General features: G+C 38.5%; 1 protein-coding gene across 8 annotated transcripts in view; it reads left to right on the plus strand.

Moving 5' to 3' along the window:
• RBBP8 (RB binding protein 8, endonuclease) overlaps positions 1-15,978 on the plus strand; it is a 101,550-nt gene that overhangs the window by 69,427 nt on the left and 16,145 nt on the right. For all 8 annotated transcript variants that reach the window (XM_026006536.2, XM_072735079.1, XM_072735075.1 and 5 more), the window contains 6 exons: positions 3,026-3,123; positions 4,672-4,781; positions 7,444-8,344; positions 8,427-8,550; positions 13,812-13,900; positions 15,396-15,513. In XM_026006536.2, coding sequence (XP_025862321.2) covers positions 3,026-3,123; positions 4,672-4,781; positions 7,444-8,344; positions 8,427-8,550; positions 13,812-13,900; positions 15,396-15,513 — 1,440 coding nt within the window. The remainder of the gene's footprint in view (positions 1-3,025; positions 3,124-4,671; positions 4,782-7,443; positions 8,345-8,426; positions 8,551-13,811; positions 13,901-15,395; positions 15,514-15,978) is intronic.

A 15,978-nucleotide genomic window follows, 5' to 3' on the forward strand; every position in this document is an offset into this window, starting at 1 on the left:
AAATGCTTTATGCATAAAAAGATTCTTTTGCCTTCAAAGAACCATTTTTCACCTCTTTAAAGGCAGTATTTACAGTTGTCTAGATGGTGATTTAGAGATTGTGAAAATGAGAAAGAACCAACAAAGTAATTAGCCAGAGAAGGAGCTGCCAGTGAGGTGATATCTCATCCCTGAGATAGGGGTGCCTGGTTGGCTCAGTTGATTGAGCATCCAACTCATGATTTCGGCTCAGGTCATGATGTTTGAGTCTTGGGATCCAGCCTGACATCAGGCTCTGTGCTCAGTGAGGAGTCTGCTTCTCTCCCTCTCCCCCTGTTCTCTCTCTCTCTCTCTCTCTCTGTCTCTCTCTCTCTCTCAAATAAATCCTTTAAAAAAAAAACTGATAAAGTAGTGTTCTTTAAGCCACATGGAAAGAGGAGAGAGTGGTCAACTGTGGCAGAGACTGTCAATAAGTCAGAGAAGATGAAGACTGAAAATTGGCTATTGGATTTGGTCACATGCAGATCATTGAGTGTTAAAACTCATAACATGAACTATTAGGTTGTAATGGTATTCAGCTAGACTTTTGAATGTCAAGAAGCTAGCAGGGAAATGGGAGAAAGCACTTGTAAACAGGTCCTTCGAGGTGTTTTGTGGCCAAGGGGATGGGAAAATGGGACAGTAGCTAGAAAATGGGTCAAGTAAGGATGTTAAAAGATGAGATATTATAACATATGCGGCATATTTTTAAAATTTATTTTATAGAGAGAGAGCAAGCAGGGAGAAGGAGCAGAGGGAGAGGGACAAGCAGACTCCACCCAGCAAGGGGCCAAACAGACACTGGGCTCAATCCCAGGACCCTGAAATCATGACCTGAGCCAAAACCAAAAGTCGGACACTGAGTCAACTGAGTCACATAGGCACCCCTTTACAGCATATTTTTATGTTGATGGAATGGGCAAGTACAAAGAGAGAAATGAATAATTCTAAGGAAAGAGAACAGTAACTACATCCGTGAAAAGGTGAGGGGGGGCACCTGGGTGGCTCAGTAGTTGAGCCTTTGGCTCAGGGCATGATCCTTGGGGTCCTGGGATCGAGTCCCACATCAGGCTCCCCAGAGGGAGCCTGCTTCTCTCTCTCTCTCTCTCTCTCTCTCTCTCTCTCTCTATGAATAAATAAATAAAATCTTTAAGAAAAAAGAAAAGGTGAGAGGAGTTGGGATCCAGAGTCTGGTGGTTGAAGGATTGGTCAAGGATAATCACTTATTCACTTAATATGAGTACAAAACTTAATCTATAAAAGATAAGTTGGGCAGCCAAGGTGGCTCAGTGGTTTACCACTACCTTCAGCCCAGGGAATGATCCTAGAGACCTGGGATTGAGTCCTGTGTCGGGCTCCCTGCATGGAGTCTGTTTCTCCCTCCGCCTGTGTCTGTGCCTCTCTCTCTCTCTCTCTCTGTCTCTCATGAATAAATAAATAAAATCTTTAAAAAATAAAAAATAAAAGATAAGTCATTTCATATTAGGGCGTGTGAGTATGTGTACATATGTCCAGACACACTGTCAGGCAAAGGGTGCTGAGGACATAACACTGAGTGGCAGATCCTTGCTTATCTGCCTTCTGGAGCCCATTCTCCTATGCTGCTGCCAGGACTTTGCTCCCTCAGTTGTCCTCTTTTTTTTTTTTTTTTTAAATTTATGATAGTCACACAGAGAGAGAGAGGGGCAGAGACACAGGCAGAGGGAGAAGCAGGCCCCATGCACCAGGAGCCCGATGTGGGACTCGATCCCGGGTCCCCAGGATCGCGCCCTGGGCCAAAGGCAAGCGCCAAACCACTGCGCCACCCAGGGATCCCCTTTTTTTTTTTTTTTTTTTTTTTTAAATTTAAGTTGTCCTCTTTTCTTACATCTCCAGCTTCTCTGGAGGTTCATTCTTTTCAAAATATGCACGTTTTCTTTCATCTTTTCAAAATAACCCCTCTTTATTGTCTCCATCATTAACTACAGCTTATCTTCAAAGCTGAAAAAGTGGTCTGTGTTCAGTAGCTCTTCAGTATTATCTCCCATTCACTCCAGTTGAATCCAGTAGGGTAGGGATTCCACTCTTCACCTCTCCACATCTCTGTGAGAGAGAGAGAGATCCCTCGCTAGCCTAGCTGGGCTTATGTCCTAATACTATTACATCTTTTGCATTTTGATTTCCAGCAATTAAAACACCTGTACTGTAGTTCCCTAAACATGCAATTTTGTTTCATGTATCTGAACCCTGCTTAAGTATTAAGCACATACTTAAGAGCCTACCCTCTCTCCCCCAGCCCAGTTGACCTGTCAAATTCCTCTTTCTCTCAAGGGGTCAGCCTAGGTATCACTTGGTATAGCTTTCCTTGATAACCGAAGGCAGATTTAGGAGTCCTTCCTCTGTTTAAATCCCCTCTTTTATGTGCCTTTAATGTTTATCATATTTTATTGCAATTCTCTTTTTACCTGTTTCACTTGTATGAGCCCTTAAGCTTTTTGAGAACAAGAACCTTTTTTCATCTAGTGCCTAGCACAATGCCTAGTATATAATATGTGCTCTGCAAATACCTGTTGATTTGAAACTCTATACATAAAAATTTGTAAAATACTTGAACATAGGTAATTTCTGTATAAATATATGTTAGCTTAAATTTTGAAAATCTCTCCCACAAACTATGTTTTCATGAAAGATACTATAAATATGCTATATCTTAGATCACAAGAAAGCCATCATAAATATACATAATTGGGGGGGGTTTCAGTGTCAGTAAGAAAAATAATCTGCCTGTTGCATTCAGTGCATTTAGGAAAAAATAGAAAATCTTAGCTGAAAAAATTTTGGCAAATGTAGTTGCTAGATACCTGCACTTTATTGCTATTTATGATATTTTGCACAGAATTTTGAAATTGTCCAGTGCCGTCTTATAAAATGGTTCTTTTGAGCCTCTTTTTTTCCTTTTTTTGTATTTTTCAATACATCTCATTTCTACAATTGTATTAATTGCAGGTTTTTGTTTTTGTTTTCTTAGAAACACATGGAACAAGCAGTTGTCCTACTGCTAAGTCATCCTTTAATTTAGCTACAGTTGTTGCTGAAACACTTGGATTTAGTGTTCAAGAAGAATCTGTGAGTAATTGTTTAGTTTGTTGATAATATGAATTAATTGGTGTCTTTTTAGGTCAGTTTTTAGAGAATTGAGCGAGAGAAAAATTATTTTATCCAAAGATCATGGGATAAAGGCCTAGAACAAAATTTATGTGGTTAGAAAGGCCCGTTTATATTATCTACCCCAGCATCCCCAAAACCTGGGTCTTTAGAATTCTTTGTATTAAAGGTTGTGGGTTGAATCAAAATTTAGGGAAGTGATGATGGCTTGGAAGTTTGTCTTCCCTGCTTCCTCTAACCTCCCTATCCCTACCTTGTTCCATCTAACTGAAGACTTAAACCTTAAGGTTGGTGCCAGAATTTATTGTAATTTTTCAATATTCTTCAAACTGGGGTTTGGTTTGGAAAACAGGCTGAATTCTTGGGACTGCTGTAGATGCTTTAGTTCTTTGTTCTTACATGTGCAATCTAATTCTTAGGGATTGGGACATGAATTTCATTTCATTGTTTTAGTACTTCCTTACATCAGGCACATTCACTTTTTTTCTTAATTGACCCCTAAAAATAGAAAACTTGAATTCTTCTATCTTAGGTTTTATTTTGATACAACTTTAGTATAGTATTCCTTTGCTTTAGTCAGTAAATGTGTATTTGCTCTTATAAAATGGTCTTGCTGGGCAGCCGAGGTGGCTCAGCAGTATAGCGCCACCTTCAGTCCAAGGCCTGATCCTGGAGACCCGGGATCGAGTCCCACATCGGGCTCCCTGCATGGAGCCTGCTTCTCCCTCTGCCTGTCTGCCTGTGTCTCTGCTTCTTTCTCTCTCTCTTTCTCGAATAAATAAATAAAATCTTTTTTAAAAAATGGTCTTGCTGTTAAATTTTTAAAAATTGAATTGATTTTTCATTACATTTGGATTTGTCTTTTTTTTTTTTTCTAGTTTTAAATCACTCTTCAAATGGTAGTGGGTAGTTTTTAACCTTTGAACTTTAAATGTGTTTTAATGATTTCTAACAGTTCATTGGCATTTAATACATTCACAGTATTATACAGCTACCACCTCTCTGGTTCTAAAGCATTCTTATCACCTCAAAATAAAACCTATAACTGTTAAACATTCAGTCCTCATGCCTCAGTATCTCCAGCCCCTGGCAACCACCAATCTGTTTTTTGTCCCTTATGGATTTACCTATTCTGGATAATTCATGTAAATCAAAGCCTACATGATGTGGCTTTTGAGTCTGGCTACTTTCACTTAGTCTGTTTGTGGGATTCATCCACACCACAGCACATATCAACATTTCATTCCTCTTTAATGAGTAATCTGGGGCACCTGGGTGGCTCAGTCAGTAAAGCATCTGCCTTTGGCTCCATCATGATCCCAGGATCCTGGGACCGGGCCCTGAGTTGGGCTTCCTACTCAATAGAACAGAGAGACTGCTTCTCCTTCTCCCACTCCACCGTCTTGTGCTCTCTCTCTCTCTCTCTCAAATAAATAAATAAAACTTTTTTTAAAAAAAGAATGAATAATCTTCCATTGTATTTATGTACTTCTTGTTTTACTATTAAAGGAATCTCAGGGTCCCGTGAGCCCTCTTGATGATGAACTCTATCACTGTCTAGAAGATCACAAGAAACAACCTTTTGAGGAATCTATAAGAAACAATGAAGATAATTTAAGGTAATTTGGGACACTGGTAAAAACTTACAGATTCCTGATGAGATCTCATTATAGTGAGTTCCATATAATCAAACTGCTCCTGTCTGTCAGCATATAGTTTGGCATTCTGGTGATATATATTTATTTACTTATTTTTAAGCAGGCTCCATTCCCAACCTGGGACTTGAACTCAAGTCCCTGAGATCAAGTCGCATGCTCTACCAACTGCATCAGCCAGACATCCTGTATTAATTTTATTTATTTATTTATTTATTTATTTATTTATTTATTTATTTATTTATTTATTTATTTATTTATTTTAAGATTTTATTTATTCATGAGAGACACAGAGAAGCACAGAGGCAGAGGGAGAAACAGTCTTCCTGCGGGGAGCCCAATGTGGAACTCGATCCCAGGAGCCTGGAATCACACCCTGAGCTAAAGGCAGATACTCAACCACTGAGCCACCCAGGCGTCCCTTAATTTTTATTTTAAAAAAATTTTCCCAGGGATGTCTGGGTGGCTCAGTGGTTGAGCACCTGCCTTCACCCCAGGGTATGATCCTGGAGTCCTAGGATTGAGTCCCACCTCAGGTTCCCTGAATGGAGCCTACTTCTCTCTCTGCTTGTGTCTCTCCCTCTCTCTCCCTATGTCCGTTTTGAATAAATAAAATCTTCAAAAAATAAATAAATAAAAATTAATTTTTTTAAAAATTTCCCCATGAGGTGCCTGGGTAATGAAGTCAGTTAAGCATCCTGCTCTGGATTTCAGCTCAGGTCATGATCTCAGGGTCATGGGATTGAGCCCCAAGTCAGGTTCCATGCCTAGTGGGGAGTCTGCTGGAGATTTTCGCTCCTTCTGTACCTCTCCCCTCCCCTCCTCACAATTGCCCACACACTCTCTCTCTCAAACAAATAAATCTTTATATATTTTTTCCCTACTTTATGATGAATTGAGGGCCTTTTGCATTGCTGTAGAGAGAAAGATATTATTTTTTAGGTTTTTTTCTTTTTTTTTTTTTTTTTTAAGATTTATTATTTATTCATGAGAAACACAGAGAGAGAGGCAGAGACATAGGCAGAGGGAAAAACAGGCTCCCTACAGGGAGCCTGATACAGGACTTGATCCCGGATCCCAAGATCACGCCCTAAGCTAAAGGCAGATGCTCAACCGCTGAGCTACCCAGGCGTTCCTCTTTCTGTTCTTCTATCAAGCATTATTTAAGTTTCAGCCTTGTTACTCTACCTCTATAAAGACCCAATCATCCCTTCTGTGTTTGTATTTCCAAAAACTAGGTGTTGTATAAAATGCATCTATAAGCTTACATTAATTTTTAAGATTGTGTTGTAACTCATTTACTAACTTCAGAACATCCGCTAACTAGTAATACCTATATTTATGTAATACTTTGGCTTTCTAAAAGTGCTTTTGGTTTTAGATACATATATTTAATTTGTCATCAAAGTAACTTTTTTTCTTATTGGAGTTCAGTTTGCGAACATACAGCATAACACCCAGTGCTCATCCCATCAAGTGCCCCCCTCGGTGCCCGTCACCCAGTCACCCCCGCCCACCTCCCTTTCCACCACCCCTTGTTTGTTTCCCAGAGTTAGGAGTCTCTCATGGTCTGTCTCCCTTTCTGTTATTTCCCACTCATTTTTTCTCCTTTCCCCTTTATTCCCTTTCACTATTTTTTTATATTCCCCAAATGAATGAGACCATATAATGTTTGTCCTTATCCGATTGACTTACTTCACTCAGCATAATACCCTCCAGTTCCATCCACGTTGAAGCAAATGGTGGGTATTTGTCGTTTCTAATGGCTAAGTAATATTCCATTGTATACATAGACCACATCTTCTTTATCCATTTGTCTTTTGATGGACACCGAGGCTCCTTCCACAGTTTGGCTATTGTGGACATTGCTGCTATAAACATCGGGGTGCAGGTGTCCTGGCGTTTCACTGCATCTGTATCTTTGGGGTAAATCCCCAGCAGTGCAATTGCTGGGTCGTAGGGCAGATCTATTTTTAACTCTTTGAGGAACCTCCACACAGTTTTCCAGAGTGGCTGCTCAAAGTAACTCATTAAAGTAGGTTTTATTACTCCTATTTTTTAGTCAACAGAAACACAAGTCCACAGAGGTTAAATGCCTTTTTTAATACCATATAGCTGTTAATGACTAGAGCCAGAGCTCTTGCCCATTCCACATCTTCAAACTTTAACCTAATACTCTTTCTACTATCAGCTGTCTGCTCTGCTACAAGGAGGCTCAGTCTTAAGTTATGTTCAATTCTGTAGTATAAGAATTTTGTGTTTTGAAGTTACTTATGATGAGATTTCATATCAACAAAAGAATTTGGGTCTCCAGTGGAATTTATTAAAATATGATTTTTTATATAGTGAAGTTTAAATAACTTAGGAAAAATATTTATGGATAGGAATATCAAGGTATTAAGATATATTTACTGTATCATTTCTCTCTGCCTTTTGTCAGCCAAAGGAAGAAAAGCTGACAACTCTACCCTATCTCAAATGTTGGTTAATCATGAGTCTGATACATGGCTAAGACCCTTACTCTTAATCATTCTGTTTTAGTGTAAGCTTTCTCATATGCTTGTCTTAGAATGTTTATCCTATTTCTTTAGTAGGAAGAACGTTTTACCACTCCTTATTTTTTTAGATTTTCAGATTCTAAGTCCAAGACTCCTCCTCAAGAAGAATTGACTGCTCGGGTATCATCTCCTGTATTTGGAGCTACTTCTAATGTGAAACGTAGTTTAGGCTTGAATACGAGTTTATCCCCTTCTCTCTTAGAAACTGGGAAAAAAAACCTCCTGAAAACAGCACCCTTCAGCAACACTTCTACTTCTAGATCAGAAAAAAACAGATCAAAATCTGAAGATAGTGCCCTTTTCACACATCATAATCTTGGGTCTGAAGTGAACAAGATTATTAGCCAGTCGTCTTCAATTAAGCAGATGCTTATCAGTAAAAACATAAGTGAATCCAAAAATGAACAGGATAGTTTTGATCACATTAAAGATACTGTCAATGATAAAGAAAAACATGCAGTGCCCCTGAAATCATTGGGAAGCAGAACATCCAAAAGGAGGAAAGTTGAAGAAGAAAGTGAAGATGAACTAAGCTGCCCCCAAGGCTCTTTTGATAAAGAAAATGCTTTTCCTTTTTTACTGGATAGTCATTCTTCCATGAACGGAGGAGACTATGTAATGGATAAACCTCTAGACCTGTCTGATCGATTTTCAGCTATTCAGCGTCAAGAGAAAAGCCAAGGAAGTGAGACCTCTAAAATCAGATTCAGGCAAGTGACTCTCTATGAGGCCTTGAAGCCCATTCCAAAGGGCTCTTCCTCAAGCCGTAAGGGCTTGAGTGGGAGCATTGTGTTTACCAGAGATTCCCCAGAGGAGCCCTGTTTACAGGAGTGCGTCCTCCAGTCCTTGGAGAAATCATATCCAGATAATAAAACACCATTACAAATCAAGGAAGAAAATCCCATCTTTAAAATTCCTCTACGTCCACGTGAAAGTTTGGAGACAGAGAATCTTTCCGATGATGTGAAGGTTTGTGTTAAATGTTCAAGTACTTTTATTAAAATTATTGCTCATGATTTCATCTAGATGCTAATAATTCTTTCTGTTTTAGGGAGCTGATTCTCACGAGCCAACAAAAATAGCCAGGTCGGTCCGTGGAGCATGTGAACTTACATCCGTTCTTCAGTTAAATCCATGTAGAGTTACTAAAACAAAGTCTGTACAAAACAGTCAAGGTATGTTTAGTGGAAGTAGTATTTCCAAAAAAGAAAATAGTATTTCCCCTCTTTTTTTAATGGCTTTGAGTGTTATACTATATATATTCTTTGGCTATATTGAATTGTTTTAGGAAAAACATTTCTTCCTGCATATTTCTGTGTTTATAGAATGTTCTCACTGGTTTCATTTACATGTAATTTTCCTGCTTTCATGCTTTTTGAAAAAAATGAATGAAAGTCTTTAATACCTACTTTTATAGGTGATTTTGTGGATTTACCTATTTTATGTAATTTCTTACTTTCTTTACTAAAGTTTTACAAATTTTTTTTAAAGATTTTATTTATTGGGAAGCCCGGGTGGCTTAGTGGTTTAGCGCTGCCTTAAGCCCAAGGTGTGATCCTGGAGACCCGGGATCAAGTCCCATGTCAGGCTCCCTGCAGGGACCCTGCTTCTCCCTCTGCCTGTGTCTCTGCATCTCTCTCTCTCTCTCTGTGTCTCTCATGAATAAATAAAATCTTTAAAGAAAAAAAAAGATTTTATTTATTCATGAGATAGAGAAAGAGAGAGACAGAGACACAAGCAGAGAGAGAAGCAGGCTCGCTGCAGGGAGCCCAATGTGGGACTCAGTCCCGGACCCAGGATCACACCCTGAGCCAAAGGCAGTGACTCAACCACTGAGCCACCCAGACATCCCCAGTTTTACAAATTTTAAACTATGTGGAATTTTTAAGTACATAAAGTAAAATCTCCATCATCCAAACCTTTTTCCTCAGTCCACAGGTAGCTTGTCCTTTTTCTTTGCATTTACATGTATCTATATAAACATACACATATATACATTTATGTGGGTTCTTAAACTTATTTGAAATCTTTTTTTGCTCCTTTTTTTTTAAAGATTTTATTTATTCATGAAAGACAGAGGGGGGGAGAGAGAGAGAGAGAGAGAGAGAGAGAGAGAGAGAGAGGCAGAGACACAGGAGAAGCAGGCTCCATCCAGGAAGCCTTATGTGGTACTCGATCCCGGGACTCTAGGATCATGCTCTGGGCTGAAGGCAGGCTCCAAACCACTGAGCCACCCAGGGATCCCCTTTTTTTTGCTCTTAATATGTATGTTAATCTTTTCATAATTTTGCTGTGTTTAAAATGAGTCTTTGTTTTTTGGCCACCAAATGCTTCTCTACTGTATAGGTAGTATTTTTTCTTTTATTCTTCATTGTGGAGTTTTTCATTCATTCTGGGTTTATTTTCCTTTTAATTGTTTTTCCAGCAAGAGTTTCAGTCTTTCTATGAAAAAAACCCTTTTTTTCACTCTCATTTCTGATTTTTTTTTTTTTTTTTTTTTTTTACATTTTTGGTTTTGGAGTTCTTTTCTTATGGTTGCTATAAGGATTATAGTTTACATACTTAACCTTTCATGACCTATTTAAAGTTAATATTGCACCACTTTGTGTTCTGTGGCTGTGCTTTATATAGGTGTCATGTATGTCCACATACATTGAAAACTCCTCCAGTATTAGAATCTTAACATTTTATTTTTTAAAGATTTTATTTATTTATTCATTAGAGACAGAGAGAGAGGCAGAGACAGGCAGAGAAGCAGGCTCCTCGCAGGGAGCCTGATGTGGGACTCAATCCCGGGACCCTGGGATCACTCCCTGAGCCAAAGACAGACGCTCAACCTCCTGAGCCACCCAGGCGTCCCTACAATTTTAACTTTTTTAAAACAATCTGCTATATAAAAATCACTCACTAAAGTGTACAAGTCCATTATTTTGTATTCTCAGTTGTGTAACCATCACTGTAATCTTAAGTTTAAAACATTTTATCACCTCAAAAGAACAGTACACATCAAATTAATATCGAAAATATGTGAAGAACTTAGACAACACTAAAAACACAAATAATTCAATTTGAAAATGGGCAGAGGACCTGAACAGACACTTTTTTTCAAAGAAGACTTACAGATTGCCAGCAGACATAATGAAAAGATGTTCTACGGGGCACGTGGGTGGCTCAGTCAGTTAAGCATCTGAATCTTGATTTAGACTCAGGTCTTGATTTCAGGTTTGTGAGATCGAGCCCCAGGACAATGATGGAGCCTGCTTGAGACTCTTTCTCTCCCTCTGCCCCTATCTTCCCCGCCCCCCACTTGCTTGTTCTCTCTCTGTGTCTGAATAAATAAATAAATAAAATGTAGACTTTAAAAGAAAAAATGTTCCACATCACTAATCATCAGGAAAATGCAAATTAAAACCACAGTGAGATATCACTTTACACCTGTCAGAATGACTGAAAGCAAAAACACAAATAACAAATGTTGACAAAGATGTAGAGGAAAAGGAAGCCTCGCGCACTATTGTTAGGAATGCAGATGTTGGAGAGGATGCGGAGAAAAGGGAACCCTCTTACTCTGTTGGTGGGAATGTGAACTGGTGCAGCCTCTCTGGAAAACTGTGTGGAGGCTCCTCAAAGAGTTAAAAATAGACCTGCCCTATGACCCAGCAATTGCACTGTTGGGGATTTACCCCAAAGATACAGATGCAATGAAACGCCGGGACACTTGTACCCCGATTTTTATAGCGGCAATGTCCACAATAGCCAAACTGTGGAAGGAGCCTCGGCGTCCATCGAAAGATGAATGGATAAAGAAGATGTGGTCTATGTATACAATGGAATATTACTCAGACATTAGAAATGACAAATACCCACCATTTGCTTCAACGTGGATGGAACTGGAGGGTATTATGCTGAGTGAAGTAAGTCAATTGGAGAAGGACAAACAGTGTATGTTCTCATTCATTTGGGGAATATAAATAATAGTGAAAGGGAATATAAGGGAAGGGAGAAGAAATGTGTGGGAAATATCAGAAAGGGAGACAGAACATAGAGACTCCTAACTCTGGGAAACGAACTAGGGGTGGTGGAAGGGGAGGAGGACGAGGGGGGTGGGGGTGAATGGGTGACGGGCACTGAGGGGGGCATTTGAGGGGATGAGCACTGGGTGTTATTCTGTATGTTGGCAAAGTGAACACCAATAAAAAATAAATTTATTATAAAAAAAATAATAGTGAAAGGGAATATAAGGGAAGGGAGAAGAAATGTGTGGGGAAATATCAGAAAGGGAGACAGAACATAAAGACTCCTAACTCTGGGAAACGAACTAGGGGTGGTGGAAGGGGAGGAGGGCGGGGGGTGAATGGGTGATGGGCAAGGGGGGGGTGCACTTGACAGGATGAGCACTGGGTGTTATTCTGTATGTTGGTAAATTGAACACCAATAAAAAATTTATTTAAAAAAAAAAAAAGAAGCTGAGTGAAACAATATTGGTTTATAATGGATTTAAAACTAAGCCATGCTTGATAAATGTAGAGCTGGCATTGTTCTGTTGTTTTTCTAATGTTCTAATGCTGTTTCTCTAATGTTGTTTTTCCAACTTTCCTAAAATCATTCAGGGTTAAAAATAATAGAAATCACTTATATCCTGGGGGGGGGGGGGGGGGGGGAGGAATGCAGATGGGTGGGCAGCCCCAGTGGCTCAGCAGTTTAGCGCCACCTTCAGCCCAAGGCCTGATCCTGGAGATGGGGGATCAAGTCCCACGTCAGGCTCCCTGCATGGAGCCTGCTTCTGCCTCTGCCTGTGTCTCTGCTTTTTTCTCTCTCTCTCTCTTTCTCTCCCTCTCTCTCTCTCTATCTCTCATGAATAAATAAATAAAAATCTTAAAAAAAAAAAAAAAAAGGAATGCAGATTGGTACAGCTACTATGGAAAACAGTGTAGAGGTTCCAAAAAATTAAAAATAGAATTACCATATGATCCGATAATTCTACTGTGTATGAGAATACTAATTCATGGGGTGCCTGAGTGGCTCGGTGGTTGAGCATCTGCCTTTGGCTCAGGGCATATCCCGAGTCTCGGGATTGAGTCCCACATCGGGCTCCCTGCATGGAGCCTGCTTCTCCCTCTGCCTGTGTCTCTGCCTCTCTCTCTCTCTCTCTGTGCCTCTCATGAATAAATAAATAAAATATTTAAAAAATAAAAAAAAATTTAAAAAGAGAATACTAATTCAGAAAGATATATGTACCCCATATTTCATTGTAGCATTATTTACCATAGCCAGGATATGAAAGCAACCCAAGTGTCCATAGATAAATCAATGAATAAACAAAAATGCGGTTATGTACATACAGTGTGATATTACCGAGTCATAGAAAAGAAAAATATCTTGCCATTTTGCAACAACATGGATGGACCTAGAGGGTATACAATGCTAAGTGAAATAGAGAAAGACAGATACTGTATGATTTCCCTTACATGTGGAATTTAAGAAACAAACAGAAGAGGCAAAACTAAAGCAGACTCTTAAATACATAGAACAAACTGATGGTTGCCAGAGGGGAGGTGGGGGAGTGGGAATCAGTGAAATAGATAAAGGGGATTAAGAGTACGCTTTCTTGATGAGCACTGAGAAGTGTATAGAACTATTGAGTCACATTGTACATCTGAAACTAATATAACACTGGATGTTAATTATACTTGAGTAAGAAGGAATTTTCTACATGAAGAACAATACCCATTAGCAATCATTCTGCATTCCTCTTCCCTCTTCCCCAATCCCAGGCAACTAGTCTACCCTCTATCTCTATAGATTTGCCTATTGTGTTTTCATATGAACAGAATCATATATGATTTTTTGTGACTTTTCACTTTTTCACTACTATGAATGTTCATAGCAGAATATTGAGTGCAATCTTATGTAGATGTATATTTTCATCTTTTTTGAGTTATATATAGGAGTAAAATTGTTAGACCATATGCTAACTGTATTTAACCTTTTGAGGAACTGTTTTCCAGAGCATCTATGTCATTTCACATTCCCATCAGCAGCACTTAAAGTTCCCATTTCTCTACATTTTCACCAATACTTGTTATTATCTTTTTTATTCTAGCCATACTTCGGGTATGAAGTGTTAACTCATTGTGGTTTTGATTTGCCTTTTCCTGACAGCTAATGCTGTTGAATGTCTTTCCATATGCTTATTGGCCATTTGTATATCTTCTTTGAGGATTGTCTGTTTAGATTCTTTGCTTATTTTCAGTTGGGGTATTTGTCTTATTGAGTTGTGAGAGTTCTTTTTATGTCCTGGATGCAGCCCCTTTAGCAGATAGAAGATTTGCAAATCTTTTTTCCCATTCTTTGGATCCCATAATGTTTTAAAGTGATAAGAATGTTTAAAATCCATTTTTTCCATTTTAATTGTATTTTTTTCTCTTTATTGAAGATGGATCCTTTGAAAATATCCAGTGGAGCATAGATCCAGGAGCAGACCTCTCTCAATATAAAATGGATACTACTGTAGTAGATACAAAGGTAAGTTTGAAAGTAAAACCAAGGCCCATGTGGTTATTCTAGTAAGTTGTTAGTCATCCTCCTCCCCTAACTAACTCTGTGACGTTAAGATAATCACATACATGCATTTATTTATTCCAAATAAAACCTGCATTTCTTTATTCAGAAAACTAAGAAATGAAAATGCTTATTCTTCTAACTTTATGATGTTTTTGAAAGGGTAATAATACCTTCTGACTTTAAAGGCCTTTGTTGAGACACCCAAGGGGCTCAGTAGGTTAAGCATCCGACTCTTGATTTCAGGTCATGATCTCAGGGTTGTGAGATTGAGCTCTACATTAGGCTCCATGCTGGGCTTTGAACCTACTTAAGATTCTCTCCCTCTCCCTTTGCCCCTCTTCTCTCTCTGTCTCTCTCCCTCTCTCTCTTTCTCTCCACCCCCCCAAAAAAAATGAAAAAAGAAAGGCCTTTGCTGAAAAATATTATAGTATTAAATAACGAAAAATGCTAATTACATATTTTAATAATTTTCTACACATATAATTTTAAAGATTTTATTTATTTATTAGTGTGTACACATGCAAACTAGGAGGAGCAGAGGGACAAGCAGATTTCCCTGCTAAACAGGGAACCCGATAACAGGGCTCAATCCCAGGACCCTGGAATCATGACCTGAGCAGTAGGCAGACACTTAATCAACTGAGCCAGCCACAGGCCCCTTAATAATTTTATGTTTTATCAAAATAATTTATCATATGCCTTGATTAACTTTTAAAATAACATACCATCAAGAAAAAAATTATTTTCCTAGTTGGCTATTTTTTAAATACTGTATATTTCTCTAAAAATTAAAATTCCCAGGCTCCTGGGTGCTCAGTTAAATGTCCAACTCTAGATTTCAGCTCTGGTGATAATTTCAGGGTCATGAGTCAGGCCTCACATTGGCCTTATGCTGGGCATGGAGCCAGCTTAAGATTCTCTCTCTCCTTCTCCATCTGCCCCTCCCCTGCTCTTAAAAAAAAAAAAAAAAGATAAATTAAAATTTCTAGTGGAAATAACTCTTGGCTTGTTTTTAGGTTTTATATAGTTTGAAAAGTACTCTTTCACTTGGGAGCATATTAATGAAGTATTTAACTTGGTACAGTATGAAATTGTTGTTCTTTGTGTACACTGACATTCATTACTGTGAAGCCAAATGGGGAAGAAAGGGAGGAGAAGCCCAGGGAGGTCAGTGGTATGCATCTCTCCCTTCCTTGGCAGCAGTCCTTCTTTTTGTGGGCTTGAGAGAGGATACTTGTGTATTGAAGCTAAAATGTTTTACAGGCAATAAAACCTAAATCTATATATATTCCTAAAGAATAAAAATAAATTTAACTTAATGCTATTGACGTGTACACTTAAAATATGGTAAAAAATGGTCAATTTCATGCTGTGTATATTTTACCAGAATTTTTAAAAAGTAAATATAAGGCCATATGGGATAATTGTTAAAATTTTTGAATTTTTAAATATTTAGGATGGCAGTCAGTCAAGATTAGCAGGAGGAGAGACAGTGGACATGGACTGCACATTGGTTAGTGAAACTGTGCTTTTAAAAATGAAGAAGCAAGAGCAGAAGGGAGAGAAAAGTCCAAGTAAGATTTGATTTTTTTTTTAATTTAATAAAAATGTAGAGGGAAGTTTATAGTCATACCATTGCACTGATGACCAGAAGTGACCTCTTCACCATAAACCAGGGGTTTTTTCTTGTTCTGATGAATAGATTTCTCTTAGTAAAGCTCAGTTTCAGTATTATAAGGGGAAAATATCTTTAGCCAAAATCTTTTTTTTCCAGAAAGAACTCAAATTGTCCAGGGCTCAGCAAACCACAACCAGCTGCCAGTTTTATAAATAAAGTTTTATTGGAACACAGGCTCACTTGTTTATGTATTGCCTGTGGCTGCATGCATGGTACCACAGCAGAGCTGAGTAGTAGTTGCAGACCTTCTTGGGCCCCCAGACCAAAAATATTTCCTGTCTGACCTTTTTAAGAAAATGTTTGCTGTGATCCCTAGTATTATCCCTAGATAATTTTTTGTAAAAGGGAATATTGAGAGTCC

Source organism: Vulpes vulpes, chromosome 13 (assembly GCF_048418805.1).
Source record: "Vulpes vulpes isolate BD-2025 chromosome 13, VulVul3, whole genome shotgun sequence".
Classification (NCBI taxonomy): Eukaryota; Metazoa; Chordata; class Mammalia; order Carnivora; family Canidae; genus Vulpes; species Vulpes vulpes.